Source organism: Vipera berus (assembly GCF_964194415.1).
Source record: "Vipera berus genome assembly, chromosome: 8".
NCBI lineage: Eukaryota > Metazoa > Chordata > Lepidosauria > Squamata > Viperidae > Vipera > Vipera berus.
Genome location: NC_138211.1, coordinates 11238161 through 11255105, shown reverse-complemented (window position 1 = coordinate 11255105; position 16945 = coordinate 11238161). Strand labels below are relative to the sequence as shown.

Here is a 16945-nt window from a genome sequence, read left to right as displayed (position 1 = left end):
CGTCCTCGGACAAGCGCTGGCTCTTCGGCTTTGAAACAGAGATGAGCACCGGCCCCTAGAGTCGGAAACGACTAGCACACATGTGCGGGGGAACCTTTACCTTTACCTTTTTATGCTACAGTAAAAGCAGGCTGTTTGGGAAGTGGTTGTCCTCCCTCTGAAGACTGTAGCCTAAGAAAGGCCCTTTGTACCAGATTGTGCCTGGGTAGTGACTGGCAAGCAGCCAGCTGCACAATTATTTAACTGAGGGATGCCCTCCTTTTCATTCAGGAGCTTGAGCGCTGCTTAGCACGTCAGCTGCGATCAGTGCTGAACTAGCCTAACTTGGTAATTACAGGTAGCCTTTGACTTTTAACAACCACAGTTGGGAACTAGAATTTCCATTGCTAAACAAGGCATCCCCCATCGACTTTGCTTGTCATGGAAGCCGTCTGGGAAGATGATAAAAATGGTGATTACATGATCCCGGGACATGGCAACCATCTTAAATACATGTTAGTTGCAACTGTCTGAATTTTAATCATGTGACCATGAGGATGCTGTGAGTTTTTCCTAGTGTCGTAATATAAAGCAGTTTTGAATTGAGGACTTACCTGTACTTATCCACCCAACGGGTGCCATCATATCTGGACTACTGTGGGCTCAAGGAGGGAGGCTCAGCTTGAAGAGAAACCAAGCTCTTTCCATTAAAGCAAAATGCAACACAATATTACTCGTTGCTGCTGGCTCTCTTGTTTTATTTCCTCTAGAGTCACAGTCCCTCATTTGAATTCCCATAACATTGTCAGGCTTACGTTTCTGATCACAGCGTTCGTAGAAGAAACGCTTTTCCAAGGAAGTCCATCTGATGACAGCCCCACGGAACACACTAGAGCTTGTTCCATGGGTGGAGTAACAATAGCACTCCTGTGAGCTGTTGTTTGCCTAATAATGCAGTCAGTAATCAGCTTACAAGCATTCTTTTTCAGTGAAGAATAGAACAAGCAGTGGACTATGTTCTGTCATATGTTTCTCCCAACGAAATAATGTCGAGCGAAACAACATTGCTAAGAACAGGGGCGACCATCCACGTAGCCCCAGAAACGGAAGGTGGAAGCCCCTCAACATCAACCCCCAAATTTTTGTGAGGTATTTTTACCACTGGTTTGCAGCAGTTAACCATCACCTTAAAACCATTTAGATTTTCTTTTTTTAGAACCTTTTGGGATCGTTCATTTGTTTTTCCTTTTTTAATTTTTGCTTTTCCTCCTTGTGGGCTAGACAATGACCTCCTAGCCGAAAAAGGCTGGAAATAATGAAGGTTGACACCTGGTTCATCTTCATCTTCAAGGTTACCAGCTCATGATCAAGAAGTCCTGTGTAGGGGCCTAAAATTCTAGGGTTGGAAGAGGCCATGTAAGCCATTGAGCCCAGCCCCCTGCTCAACCCAGCATGCTTTATGACGTGTCAATATCTGTGTGGTTGCATAAATCCACAGTGTATGTGGACGAGGGTTGAGTGTCATGTGCAAACATCCCATTTACCCAGCTCCGAATATGAAGAGATCACCATCGACCCGACGTGCAGCTGGAAGCCGGTCCCGATCAAGCCTGACATCCACATCAAGGAGGAACAGGATGGGCCCGTGCTGAAGCGTTGCCGCACCATGAGCCCTACCCACATGGTGATGCCCAGCGTTATGGAGATGATTGCGGCCCTGGGACCGGGGCCCTCGCCTTTTGGATCTTTGCAGTCCTCTTCTGCTGGGGGTGGTGCCAGCGACTACACCAGCCAAAGTGAGTCAGCTCCGAGTCCTGGGGGGGGGGGGCGGAAGGCCCAGATCTTGAGGGACATCAATAGCACTTAGATAGATAGATATAGATAGATAGATGGATAGATAGATAGATAGATAGATAGATAGATAGATAGATAGATAGATAGATAACCTTTATTGTCATTTTTTAATGTATGTAGAGAATTTAGCTTAGATAAATTCATTTCTAATTTTCATAAAGTATAATAAAACGTTAACAAAATGTCAATTAATTTGATTTTATTTTGTCCAGCCACCTTTGAAGGTCAATTTCTAGCCCTCCATTCAAAATTGAAACATAATCCACAGAGAAGATAGGTAGGTAGACAGACAGACAGACACACAGACAGATAACCTTTATTGCCATGTTTTACTGTGGGCACAATGGCACACATTAAAAATGAAATTTAGTTGCTTGCTCTCAAAGTGTACACATACATAACACACATTTAAAACATAGTATATATACTACAACATACGTACAGACCTACACCCTTGCATATACGTAACATATAAATATTAATCACTGCCCATCTTGAATATGTAACGGAAGGAGGAAGCTTTAGAGTTCACAAGGTTAATACTGTATGGCACAAAGCTGTGACTGAATCTGGATGTTCTGCTTCGGATACCATAATGATATGATGACTTGCAGAGAGTTAGAACTAACCTTCATTCAAAATATTGGTATAAGTATCCCACAAGCCTTTTCTGAAAGATTATTTTTTTCCCGCCTGACTACTACTTCTTGTTTCAGATTCAACCTTTTCTGGAACTTACCCAGATTCATTCCCCACTGTGAACCCCGGCACCCCGACGTTAAATGAATTCAACCCCGGGCCTCCTCCCATCTCCTACCAGTCTGACATTCCAGGCAGCCTGCTGACCCCCGAAAAGGCAACTGTTCCTTCCATCCCTGGACAGGTCAGCCAGAAGTTCTTCTTGGGGGAAAAAAAATGGGAAGTGGTGTTTGTAGATGGGCGATGAGGGGTGGTCCACAACCGTTGTTCCTCTTGGGATCTTCGCTCTGTAACGGTCAGTTCCTCTTAGTCTTCTTGAACAGGTACATCGATTCCTCTCCCATTCCTTGTCATGATAGGTAAGAATCCCGGTGTTAGATTTCGATGAATTCCACTGAATTTGCCCTGTGCTTCCTTGAAAGGTTTTGTGGGCAGTTGCTTAAATCTGGGGAAGTTTGGCAGCCAAACGATGGCTGTGTGGAGGCTTTCTCCCGGCCCATTTTAAAACCGTTCATAAAAACCTCACAAGCAACATCACGATGAGTTTGGCAAGCCCTCCCGTTTCTATAGCTCCTGACTACGAAGTGGCGCTTTTTCCATAAAACTCCCGTCATGTGTTTATTGGCAGGCCGTGTGAACACAAGAACGGGACAGGATTCTTTGGGTGATTTTCCACCCCAGCCACCCCGGGAGGCATTGTAAAGGCAGCTGAACAAATGCACATTTCTCCCTTGTGACGACAACAGTTCCCCCCCCAGCCTTACGAGTGGAATCCTCAGGAGAACATCAACAGAAAGAGTTCTCTCGGGAGTCAGCCAGGCACGGATGATCAGACAGCTTGCTCTGCTATCTATGCGAGACACTTAAGAACAAAGAGAAGTTGGGGGTGGGGAGAAATGCAATGCCTTACCTAAGGTAAAGGTTCCCCCGCACATGCGTGCTAGTCATTTCCGACTCTAGGGGCCGGTGCTCATCTCCGTTTCAAAGCCGAAGAGCCAGCGTTTGCCCGAGGACGTCTTCCATGGTCATGTGGCCGGCATGACTAGACGCCAAAGACGCACGGAACGCTGTTACCTTCCCACCGTAGTGGTCCCTATTTTTCTACTTGCGTTTTAACGTGCTTTCGAACTGCTAGGTTGGCAGAAGCTGGGATGAGTAACAGGCGCTCACTCTGCTATGTGGCACTCGGGATTCGACCCGCCAAACTGCCGACTTTCTGATCGACAAGCTCAGCGTCCTAACCCACTGAGCCACCGCATCCCCGATCCATTTTTGCAGAAAGGAAGAGCATCTGATTTTAGTTCTAAGCTTCTCCCACAGTCTTCACTCTGCAGAGCATCCACCCTCAACCTCAGGCCCTTGAAAAGCGGGTCCCATCATATGCGCCACCCATCATATCTACAAGTATGGCCGCTCATGGGAGTTGTAGTCCAGAATTTCTGTTGGCTCAGTGAGACCTTTTGTTAAGTGAGTTTTGCCCCGTTTTGCGACCTTTCTCGCCAACGGTTGTGAGGTGAATCGCTGCAGTTCAGTGAATCTGGCCTCCCCATCGACTTGGCTGGCCAGAAGGCCGCAAAAGGGGATCCCGTGACCTTGGGACTCTGGAGCCGCCGTAAATATGAGCCAGTTGCCAAGTGTCTGAATTTTGATCCACGTGATCGTGGGGATGCTGCAAAGGTGGTAACTGAGAAAACTGGTCCTAAGTCCCATTTTTCAGCGCCAATGTAACTTTGAATAGTCACTAAATGAACTACATTGTGGACTACCTGTACGTTTGTTCTTCAATACCTTACAAAAGAGTCACCTTCGAGGCCTGAGCACGGGGCGCATCCCTTCTTTCTGAGCTGATCGTCTCTCCTTTTAGCGTTTAAAGCAGGGCTCTTCAAACATGGCCCTTTTATGACTTGTGGACTTCAACTCCCAGAATGGTTCCTGACAGTTAGAACAATTCACCAGTGGTTGGACTAGATGACCTCCAAGGTCCCTTCAAACAACAACAATATTATTGTTGTTGTTGTTATTAATTTCCTCCGCCAGGCACACTAGCTGAGGAATTCTGGGAGGTGAAGTCCACAAGTCATAAAATGGCCAACTTTGAAGAGCCCTGGTGTAAAGCAATGAATGCTATAGAAGCCTGTCACGCCTTCTTTGTCTGCTCTGAATCAAGTGCCAGACGGTTTTGGTTGGCTGAGCCCCAGCTCGAACATCACCACGAAGTCTTCCTTTTCTCTGCACTAAGGGTTTTCCTCTCTCAGGCATCCTTATCACGAAGTCCCTGCCCTTCTCGTAAGGAGGGAGGTGACATCAGTTTTGGAAGAAAAATGCAGCCAAAATTCAGCCAGCTGCCAGTAGGCGGCACCAGGATTGACAGAAGGCTAAAAAGGTGCCTTACAAGCAACCTGAAGCTGCTTCCTCTTCTCACTTATTGTCCCCAATGAGTGACAGCCAGTCAGTGGAGTTTCAGCCTATTCTGTGGGACAACCTATTCTCCAGAGCACCTGAGGGCAAGGCAAGAAATAACGGATGGAAATGTATCAAAGAGAAATCTAGAACTTACTCTTCCTGACAGGGAGAACAGTTAACCAGGGGGAACAGCTTGCCAACGCTGGAGGTTTTTAAGAAGAGATTGGACAACCATTTATCCGGAATGGTAGAGGGTCTCCTGTTGGAGCAGGGGGTTGGACTAGACCACCTCCAAAGTCCCTTCCGTCACTGTTATTCTGTAAGCTGGACCACCCCCCCCCACCCCCGGTCCGTGAACATTGGCCTGCAAAGTGAGCCTTGCCCGTTAAGCTGCAGCCTTGTCTCTTCTGCCCACCTCAGCCCAGGATTTAACCAAGAACTTCCGAGATTTATTGGGTTTAGGTTTTACTCCCTGCAGGGTGTGCCAATTGAGTTATCAGCTGGGTAACAAAATGTTGGCAGATGCCAAGGCTGAGAGCTGGTCCAGACTCAGGACTCTGCAGGGGGGCTGGGCATGACTGCATCCCTGCACCGCTGGGTGAGCTTTGAAGCACTGGTGCGTCGGCAGCCATGATGCGTGACTTCCGCTCTTGCTAAGCAGAGCTAATTCCCGATGCCATCAGGCAGAACTGTGGGAGGGGCACATATTGCATGGCGCAAACTGTCTTTCTTGGCCAGTTCTGCTAATTGTGTCACCGCCGGATTTCCTCTGCGTGGGATTCTAGGGTGGAGAAATGAATAATGAGACAAGCCAAGAAACCCACCCACCACCCAAAAAAGATCACCCAAAGATCCAAGTGACTCAGTGCCTAAAAGAAGCCTCGTGCTAAAAAAAATGTGTTGAATCTTCCCTTAAGAATAGCAGGTTTGAGCGACTGGCAATCCTCCGCCTACTCGGTGTAATTTTGAGAGGAATTTAATTTCAGGCAGCCCACTGAGCAGGAAGGGAGGAAAAGAAGGGGGCTGTTTGCTTCATCAGCAGGGGGTCCTCATCAGCATATCTCCAGGGGAAGGTGCTTTCTGCCAAAAAATGTCGCGCCTCTGCAAGATATCGTGAGGAATCAGACAGTTCCTCTTTCAGGTGACAAGAAATATTGACGCTGTTTCATGCTGGAAGGAGTGCTAGGCAAACATTTCCTAGACGACCCCCCCTTCTGTGTGTGTGTGTGTGTGTGTGTGTGTGTGTGTGTGTGTGTGTGTGTGTGTGTGTCTGTGTCTGCACCTTGTTAAGGTAATGGATGAAAGCATATCCCAGTCAGAAAAAGGCACTGCAATGGAAGCAGAAACAAATCTCTGGAGTGCAGGAGGGATGCCAAACAGCCTGAAGTCAGTCAGTTGGAGGTTTAGATGGCTTGCAGGATGGCATGGAATGTGAGGATGACCTTGAGGAACAATGGGAAAAGATGCTGCCTAGGGAACAGATAAGAGAGGAGGGATCCCTCAGTGGATTAATGGTCAGGGGAAGAAACTTAGGTGAGATCCACCCAAGTGGATCAAGCAGTTAAAAGTGAAGGGTGGAAAATTTGTACCTTCATATTTGCTAGATTCTGTTGCTGTAGTCTTACAATAAAGTAGAATTAGTTCGTTTAGTCTTGTTTTCTGTCTGGATGACCAGCCTCCATCCTTGTTGCTAACATCATGTCTACAGAATACAAAATAACAGAAGGGACCTTGGAGGTCTTCTCGTTCAACCCCCTGCTCAGAAAAGCCTATACTATTTCAGACAAATGGTTGTCCAATCTCTTAAAAACTTTCAGCATTCACAACTTCTGGAGGCAAGTCGTTCCACTGGTTAATTGTTCTAACTGTCAGGAAATTTCTCCTTAGTTCTAAGTTGCTTCTCTCCTTGATTAGTTTCCATCCTTTTCTTCTTGTCCTGCCTTCAACTTGGAGAATAAGTTGACTTCCTCTCCTTTGTGGCAGCCCCTGGATTCTTATTTGGTCTAACCGAGAATGTGTGTTTGGCTTGTGTGATGAGGGAGCCAAATCCACTGTTGTTGATTGTTGAGCCTGGCTTACATACCCAGCCAACTCGGCAAAAGATATAGCTTAGTACTTCATGGGAATGCGTGTTCTGTACCAGCCTGCTACCAGCCCTGCAGAAAAGGCAGGGACAACCCCTTTTACAAGAAGGCAAGAGGCTGGAACTAAGCCTGCCAAATTTATTAACATAAAAACATAAAACAGAGCAAACAGAGCAAAGAGAGCAAACACGAACCATGAAACAGGAGCTATTCAAACGGTTGCCTTCAGCAAACCAGCCCTCCCACACATTCCCCTTTTAAACAGTTCAGGGCGTGGCTTCTCTCTGCCTCCTTCCGAGGTGCCCCATTGCCTTCCTCTGTTTACTCCTGATTGACTGCCTCCTGCGTCGGGCGTCCTTGAACAGGGCCAGCTGTGGGTCATCTTCATCCACGCTGTCAGGCTCACACAGCTGGGTCTGCGTCGTGACCAGATGGGAGGGGCCTGGCTGAGGGCTCTGTGGAGCCTCAATATTATTCTCAGCAAGCTCTCCAACACCCCCCTCCTCCTCCTCTGAATCGTCCGACCCAACTGCCGAACCCACAGGCTGACCCGGAATCACAACAATGTGGTCGTCTTGGGCAGCCTGCAGGGTGGGATGGGAGAACATTGGGAGATGAAGTTATCCACACCAGAGAAAGGGTCTGCACTGTGGGATGGTGAAGCTCTCCTGGGATTGCAGCTCTGCCCGCCCTCAGCAGTTTTGTTTTCTTCTTTTGCGACTGCAGATGCCTCCATCAAGCAGGATGGATCCTTCTTCACACAATTCTGGGCAACAGGGCCTAAACAACCCCAACCTCAGCAACCAGCCAGGACAGCAGCAGCAGCAGCAGCAGCCGCAGCAGCAGCAGCAGCAGCAGCAGCAGCAGCAGCAGCAACAGCAGCTCCATCACCGGAACCCCCCTCCTCCTCCTCCCCCACCATCACGCCAGGCACCGGGACAGCCAGGCACTGGAGGCCCAACACATGGAGGGGAGCTCCCTTTTAACCCTGGTCCTGGGATGGGAGCGCCACCTGGACCCGTGGATGGGCCTGAACCTTCCCTTGACGTAAGTAGCATGGAGCCCTCCTTCCCAAGCTCACCTTCCCCTCTCTCTTTCTGGATGTGCTGGAAGCCCCAAACTCCCTTTCCACACACATACACACACAGCTCTGCCCATGTGCAGGAAGCAAAGTGATGTGGTGGACCCCAAGGCAGCTGGACATCAGAAGGTCTCCCGGTGGCACATAAAGTAGAGGGAAGGGGCCCAAACTAGTGTCTGCCTTGCCAGCATATTTGCTCTGCTCCCTCATTGCTGAATGGAGACTATGCAAACCCTAGGCCAGGGGTAGGCAACCTTGGCTCTTTTATGACTGGTGGACTTCAACTCCCAGAATTCCTGAGCCAGCCACGCTGAGGGGAAAGAGAGGTTTCCAAGCTGAGCCATGCTGGCTCAGGAATTCTGGGAGTTGAAGTCCACGAGTCATAAAAGAGCCAAGGTTGCCTACCCCTGGCCTAGGGGCTTGTCAGGAAGGTCAGGAGTCAAAATAGGTATCTTCAAAAGCTTTCTCAAAAATTGGGCCACCTGGGGGATGTGTCTGTGGAGATTCTCAGTCTATCCAGGTCATGGTTGTCCCAAAGGTGCTTTTTCAAGAGGCAAGTGGACTTTCTTGTTTTTCTTTGAAGACGTTTCACTTCTCATCCAAGAAGCTTCTTGGACGAAAGCTGAAGAAACTTCTTGCATGAGAAGTGAAACATCTTCAAAGAAAGAAAGAAAAAACCAACTGCCTCTTGAAAAAGCACCTTTGGGACCCACCTGGGTGAACAGACTAAGGAATGAGATACACACTTAAGCAGTGGTGGGATTCAAATACCTGAACAACCAGTTCTCTGCGTGGACATTGCTTTTGGAAGTCTTTTCTGGGCCTGGGCCTCTGAGGCCCAGAACGGACTTCCTGAAGTGGTGTCCACACACTTCCAGTGGGCTGTTCTGGACCTGGGAGACCTCCCTCAGGCCTCCAAGGCTCAGAACAGACTTCCAGAAGTGGCGTCCGCACACTTCCGATGGTCTGTTCTGGGCCTGGGAGGCCTCTCTCAGGCCTCCAAGGCTCAGAATGAACTTCCAGAAGTGGCATCCATGTACTTCCGGTGGTCTGTTCTGGGCCTTGCAAAAAAGGGCTAGGGCTTCAGCTGATTTGCTGAACCCAACAAAAAATTAGCTACCCTTCTGCCGAACCAGTAGAAACCAGATGAATCCCACCACCGCACTTAAGTCTCTACAAGATCTGTTTAGCACCTAAAGCCACACCCACGTAGAAAATGAAGCTTTGAAAAATTCAGTTCCCCTCCTTTCAGGATGTACTTTGGGAAGCAGAAAGGGCTCCTTTGCCCACCTTATCTTCCAGGTGGTGCAAAGAGCTTTCCCTGCAGGCTCAGGGCAACGTTGACATGGTTAGGGCATGGCCTATTTGAAACAGACAGCTAATATTTATGTCTTTCTGTCATAGGCTTTTAACACAATTGCATATAATTTAAAATGCAAGCCAAATACTAAAATCAGACATACAAGAATCGAAAAGAAAATATTTCACACAAGCCTTGTGATAAGGTCACCAGATGAGAAACACAAGGGTGTTGTAATACTACTAATAGTCCACTTTTTGCCAGAAAAGGGAGGTGTCAAGTAACCTTTGGAAGCGGGGAGTTCCAGTGGATTATTGTTATTTAGCACATGGCAATGGTATGTTAGCCAGGAGGCTACAAGGCTAATACAGAGTAGTTACTGGCTGCCTTATTATTTAGCGTAACTCCAGCACAGAGAGGTCCCATCCCACGTGTTTGCTAGTGCAGTGTGTTGCCTTTGTCACTCTTCACTGGCAGACAGACCCATATCAGACAATCAAGGCAGAAAAACAGCAGTTTGATTTGAACATTGATTATATTGGCATTGAAGGCTTCAGCCCCAGAATTGCATAAAAAGGTCTCCATCCATTAAGAAAAGGTGAAGCACGAAGGCGAGCGATCTCAACCTGGCAAGTTAGAAGGTGACACTCTCGGATTTCTGCTCTTGTGGATGGTCTCCCATCTTTCTCCAGGCCTCTTGCATGGATGCCCATGTCCTCCCCCCCCCCCCGCCCCATATGATTTTTCTCGATTGTATGTTGTTTTTGATCCTGCAGCCTGGTCACGTTTGCAATGTTCTGCCACAACAGAGCTAGCAGATAACCCTGATTCTCTCCATCTTGTCTTCAGCTTCTTCCTGAGCTGACAAACCCAGATGAGCTGCTGTCCTACTTGGGGCCCCCCGACCTTCCCAATAATAGCAACGATGATCTGCTCTCATTGTTTGAGAACAATTGAAGTCACCCCAGATGGAACCTGGGCATCATGCTCCACCCACCATGTATGCAATCTCTCTCTCTCTTTCTCTCACTCTTTCTCTCTTCTCTCATTCTCTCTCTCTCTCTCTCTCTCTCTCTCACACACACACACACACACAGAGACACAGTCATATACACACTTTCACTTTTACAATTCATCCCGTAGCTTACCAGGCTGTCATCAAGAGAGAGACATCGCCTTGTATCCTGGTGGTGGCCATGAAGCCCTGCTTTGAATCAGCTCGAGGGACTTTGGTCAGGCAGCCATCTCCTTTTGCTAGGATTGCCTCTTGTCTACAAAAGGGCTGCCCTGGAAGACTAGGAATGCTTGGCTTACTTGTTTTGAGAAATCCTCTCAGCTCAGGAGAGATGGTGCTGCTGCTGCTGATGGGGACCATTCCTGAAAAATGGGTTTTTATCATGTTGCTCAGGCCAGATCAGGTACCGGGCACTGTCTTGTTTCTAATAATATTCCCAAGATATCTCTCACAAACCTGCAGCCGGGCGAGAGGGAAATGCATCTGGATACCCTTCGGAAATGTTAGTAGAACTGACAGCTCCCCTCACGGGCGCCATTCTTAATACCTTGAGATGAGCAAGTTTGCCTGATCATATGAAGCCATGGAAAGCCACTTTCCTCGTGGATTTTAAAGAACAAACTCCAAGGAACAGCAGAGCTCCAGCACATCGAGAGAAAGCAGATAAAGCTTGCCTGCTCTTATCTGTCCCTGCATCTGGAGCCCTCCTCCCCATGAGCTACAGTAGTTCTTCCTGTCCTCTACAACCCTGAGATGGACAGAGCAGCAGTTCATCCAGCGGCTTCCTGCATCATGGCGAGAGCAACGCCAGATCCAGATCAGCAACCCGCCCATTGTCTCTTCAAAAAAAGAGACGGCTGTTCTCCACAGAAGGCGCCCAGGCGAATTCAAGCTAGCAAATAGTCCCCTGTGACTTCCCGTTGACTGCAAAAGTGAAGAGATGCATCTCTGACTGAAAGAACCAAAAGCTCCTCAGACACAGCCTGACAGATTGCCTCCGTCAGTTGAGGGATCCATCTACAAGCACAACAATGTACATAATGTAGAAACACTAAAGCAAACAAACAAAAATAAAAATAGAAGTGAGGGTGGGAGGAAACGAAGGTGGGAAGGATGGGAAAGAGAATGTTTTAAAAACTCATCACACTTGTTGTATAGTCTCGTGAGGCTCCCCAGGCGTGGGGCGAAGGTCCTCTGTATAAATGTGCATAAGCTTCCTAGATTGTAATATAGACCATTCCACGTGGGACAGAGGGCACCATCCAGAGACGTGATGCTTTTAGCCATAGCTGGGGCCTGTCCCTTGCATTTGACCTCTGGGGATCCCACCAAAGGAGGGTCTGGATGCCGAGGTTTTATTCATTTTGATCCCGAGCCCCCGAAAGTTAAGTGGCAACGAGACAAATCCAAAAACTTAAGTTTTAAAATATGTGTGTGTGTTGGCCTTCCGTCCCCTTCCACCCTGCCCAGGAACCTACTTTGGTTATGGTTGCATTTGGGACAGTGGTGAAGAGGTCCCAAATGTGGTCTTGTCTGTGAAGAATCAAGCCATTGTTTGTGGCCAGGTTTCCTGAGCCAGGGAGTCCCTGTGTCCAAGTGCTGACAGCTCTGTTGACTTTTGTGTATCTTGTTTCATTATTGCTATATATTAAAGGATTCTTTTTGGTGGGGCTCACCAAATATCTTTTGTGGGCTGTTGACTTTTCAAGTTTGATTGCTTGTGGCCTCAAAGGGTAAATGTGGGGGACAGGGCAGGTCACATAACATGGTGACTTATTTTCTCCTCCTCTCCTGAAGAATGTAGGAACTCGTTTCTTGAAGAGACAAGTCGAATGACCAACCCAAGGCCAAAACATACTGAAATTGGCAGCAGTGTCACAGAAACCAAGGAATGACTGGGAGCGCAATTTTAATTAAGGCATAACTGTAATCATTTGTTTGATTGGAGATGGTCTGTTGTCATAAGAGGCAAAATAATACTGAAGGCATTGCAGAGAACACAGCTTTGGAAGGGGAGAAACATTTTGGGGCCATGCTAGAAGGTTAAAAAGATGGTGGAGGCTGAAAGGCCGCAGAGAAGAAAAAAATCTATAAATAGCTATTAAAAAAATCTCTCCCTTTCTAAAATTGAGGGATGTTTCTCCTCTTTGCAGTGAACCTGGCATTTGTACGTGCCCTCCAGTAAAAACATAAATCTAATCTCTTCTAGGTTTTTGTGCTGGAATTCAGTGAATCTTGGCCCACTTTCATTCAAATCTGGGTGCTTGAAGGAAAGGAAACTTGGCTACATGCTTCTTTTACCATCATTAGAACCAGCCCATATGAAGCACCTCAAATCAGCTGCTAGCCTACCAAATTGGAGGTGCAAAAATGGCAGAGCCATGCATGTTCAGGTTAAGCATCTCTATCCTAAGTTGAGTTGTAGGTCTTTGTGCCCATCAAAGTAAATGAATACAGTGTTAGTTGTCCTGGTATGCCAAGGAAAATGGAAGGTTAGAATATTTTTCAAAAAGAGAGAGAAGGAAACGTAGCGTTGCCCAAATTTTGATGGCCTCAAAATAATTTCTAAAGTTTGCTGCAATTAGAGATTTTTTGCAATATCAGAAGTGTCTTGATGGCACTGGGCCAGCGATTGTAATGGCAGTGCCCAGTGACCTGGATCTTGATGTAGCTAGAGACAACTATTAAAATTACTGAGAATTTGGTCATGTCTAACTACAGTGCCATTAATTACAGGTGTGACTGAATCTGGATCTAGCCTTCCTGCAGGCAGGCGTGTTTCAGTGGATGTATCTGTCCGTTTCAAGTCTAGGAAATCTACCTTACGGGTTTCCTTTGGAGTAGTCCAAAAAGCTTAAGAATGGCTGATCAAAGAATCGACGCCTTTCAACTGTGATGCTGGTGTAAATGATTGTGTATACCATGGACGGCCAGAGTAACTAACAGAGGTGTTAAATTGTATAAACCAGATGCATCGCTAGGAGTTAAAATCATAAGGCCATGTCTGATTTACTTTGGCCTTGTCATGTTTGCTAGTTCATTGGAGAAGGCAGTGATGCTAGGAATGGTTAGCGGATCAAGAAGAAGGGGCAAGCAAAGGGCACACTGGCTTGATAACATCAAATCTGACACAAAGTTGAACATCCAAGAACTGAAAGGATCTGTGCTTGACAGGGTAGCATGGAGAACACCTGCCTATAAAGAATCGGACGTGACTGGTTAAAACAACAATTCCAAATAGCCACCCTGGTGAGAAGAGCTTTTAGCAAGCTGAATCTCATTCCAAGACCGAAACAGATCAGCTGTCAGACATTTTGAAGTTGCCCTGGTGCCAATGTGGAAGAGTCTGAAAATGCCCTGCATAATGGGAGAAGGGTCATTGGGAGAGCACCGTATCAAGGTTTGATCCCCGCCCCCAGCTCCAGTTCAGCAGATTAGGTTGCGGAATATATTTGTCTGACATTTTGGAATGTCTCTGCCACTTTTTATAGGCAGTAGTTGGGATAGATGGAATTACAACTGGTCCAGTAGACTGCAGGTTCCCAGTAATCCAGGAGAAAGTCCACAATTGAATGTACTCGAGGCTAATTCTAAGTAAAAGGGAGATAGGGAAAGCAGGCAACGGATGACCTGAATTCCTGAATCCCAGATGGTCTGCAGGAAATGGAGGAAATTTCAAAAACCCAAAACTTTGGCAAGGGAACGCAGGACGAGATTTTTGCTGGAGCGTTAAGCAGCAAGTGAGATTTGAAAGATGCTTGTTTTGTACCCCCCCTCCCCAAGACAAATTTTGGGAAGAAATGAAAATGAGCTAAAGGCAGTTCTTGCTTACAAAGCACCTTACTGCAAAGCTCAAGGAAGCTTTTAGAACAAGGAGGAGAAATCGTTAAGGACTAAAGAGATCTTGATTGCTTAGAATTAAATCTTAGTCCTCCAAAGGGAAGTGTGAGACAGAACAGAAACTGCACAACATAGTATTAACAAAATGTAGGAAGCACAGTAGAACGTATCACTGTCAGCAAGGCCATACATTCCTCCAGATTATTTTGTCTGGGGATGTTAATGATGTCAGGTCCTGTATGCTGAACTTCTGCAGATTACTGGGAAAGGGAGACAGCCAAGATGCCAGCTTAAAAAAAAAAGTAGCAAGCCTTGGAAATAAATTGGTATCTAGACTGACCCTCCCCCTCGTGGCATGTAGAAAATTACTGCTGAGGATGATAAGAATTTCCTCTACCAATTTCCAGGCGGTTCATCAGTGAGTGGAGGAGAATTGACATTAGGTAGCCTTGCAGATTCTGAATGTCCTCTCTGGGCCCTTCAGACGTCCCTTATCACCAACGCATGCCCAGAGAAATACCCCATTCAGCATTTCTCCTTTCTTTGACATACAGACCCCGTGAGTGAAAGCAGGAAGAGATCATTTTGACTGATAACTCATAGCTCATGAGTTCAATATCTAGGTAAGATCATTGCTAGGAATCGCATGCCTTCAATTATGGAGGCCTACTGGTTTTCACCCATTAATAATGTACTAGATTATAATACATTATTCAGAATAAGGCTCTTTTCCCCCCCTCTTCTTTCTGCATTGCCAGGTATTTATTCTGCTGACCACCTCTACCACCTCAGGGAAGCTCCCAATAAACATGGGTTTCTAATGAAGGACTGCTTGCTTTTATCAGCACACCAGCAAGTCCCGAGCTCAATTTTATCCTAAGAGCTCCAGAGTTTTTTCTTTTCTTTTGCAGCTCTGAACTGTCAGAAAAACATCTGCATAAATGTTGCTGCACATTGCATTCCTTTTCTCTGGGATACAATAAATAAGAGCTCACTAAGGTTAGGTGAAGAACACAACGGACTGTTGATTTTGAATCCGGCCATAATGTAATGAAGATGGGGGGGGAGTGAAACTGAAAGAAACTCGCCCATTTTTACCCGTAGAATAATCCATTTTCACTTATTACCATTGATTTTAATGCTAAGACATTCTCTTGAAAGAGATGATTGGGGCTCATTTATTACCTGTATGACACAGGCATGCAAGAATACAGACAGGCATGCCCATAGGGCATGTGAACAAATCCGCATGATAAGGAATTATTTTCTCATATTCTCTGCATCCACAAACTTCTGACAAGGAATACATAGGTTAATGAATGGCTAAACAACTCTCTCTTCCTGCTATTCACTCCAGTGACATTTCACTGGCAGAAATAAAAGCATAAACCAGCCTCCCTCAATTCTTCATTCCCACTCTGGATGTGCTGGGCAGCAATTCTCAGAATCTCCATTTATGGCCAACACATCTGGATGATAAAAGGTAAAGGTTCCCCCGCACATGCGTGCTAGTCGTTTCCGACTCTAGGGGCCGGTGCTCATCTCCGTTTCATAGCCGAAGAGCCAGCGTTTGTCCGAGGACGTCTCCGTGGTCATGTGGCCGGCATGACTAGACGCCAAAGGCGCACGGAATGCTGTTACCTTCCCACCGTAGTGGTCCCTTTTTTCTACTTGCATTTTTACGTGCTTTCGAACTGCTAGGTGGGCAGAAGCTGGGACGAGTAACAGGCGCTCACTCTGTTACGCGGCACTCGGGATTCGACCCGCCAAACTGCCAACCTTCTGATCGACAAGCTCAGCGTCCTAACCCACTGAGCCACCGCATAACTGCATAACTGCATAACTGCATAGCAATTAGGTTCCTGGAGAAGACAATGCAACAGACAAAACCACAGTCCATTATATGCTTGTCAACAGTGCAACTTCCTTCTAAAGTCTTTGGTGTCTTAGCTTGTTACTTAATACAAAATGATTAATATAGAATAAATTATTCATGCTACCTTCCTGGAGCAGCAGGCACAAGAATGAATAATAGAATAACAAGAGTTGGGAGGGAGGTCTTCTAGTCCAACCCCCTGTTCAAGCAAGAGACATTTAGACCATTTCAGACAAATGGCTATCCTTGAAACTCTCCAGTGACGGAGCACCCACAACTTCCGGAGGGAAGCTGTTCTACTGATTAATTGTTCTGTCAGGAAATTTCCCCTTAGTTCTAGGTTGGTTTTCTCCTTGATTAGCATCCATCTCATTGCTTGTCCTGCCTTCAGGTGGAAAATTAGGTTCAATTTCTTCAACCCAGGTGTGCTGTCCCACAAGCCTCTTATTTTGTCTTCAAATTTGCCATCCTGGTAGCTGCCACTGGACATGGTGCAGGTTATCCCCTGACAGAGCTATTTGAGCAACGGTGTCCTGCAAGTATGCAACTAACTCAGTTTTCTGACCTTCTTAGCCCTGAAAACCTGAGGTGCTGCAGATTCAAGTGAACGACAGTCTGGTCTAAAGCGATTAATTGTCCACACAATGGCTGAGTTCAGACATTCCAGCTAACTACTGTTTACGTAAACTCTTGTATAAAACAGTAGCTGACAGGATTTGCACCTCATACTAAGTGCTGAAGCGTGATTTAGAAACCAAAACGGTCATTTTTCACGCTGCATGCTAAATCAAATCACATTAAAAGTTAGCCCAGT

General features: G+C 46.7%; 1 protein-coding gene across 4 annotated transcripts in view; it reads left to right on the top strand.

Moving 5' to 3' along the window:
- Nucleotides 1-16184, top strand: part of ZMIZ2 (zinc finger MIZ-type containing 2) — a 94704-nt gene extending 78520 nt beyond the window's left edge. For 2 of the 4 annotated variants that reach the window (XM_081333545.1, XM_081333543.1), the window contains exons 16-19: nt 1528-1775; nt 2550-2716; nt 7746-8066; nt 10250-12109. In XM_081333545.1, the coding sequence (XP_081189671.1) occupies nt 1528-1775; nt 2550-2716; nt 7746-8066; nt 10250-10357 (844 nt within the window). In that variant the 3' untranslated portion in view covers nt 10358-12109. Of the gene's footprint in view, nt 1-1527; nt 1776-2549; nt 2717-7745; nt 8067-10249; nt 12110-14809; nt 14879-15013 lie in introns of those variants that run through there. The other 2 variants (XR_014027191.1, XM_081333544.1) reach the window with 2 other exon arrangements.
- Nucleotides 16185-16945: the final 761 nt, after the last annotated feature.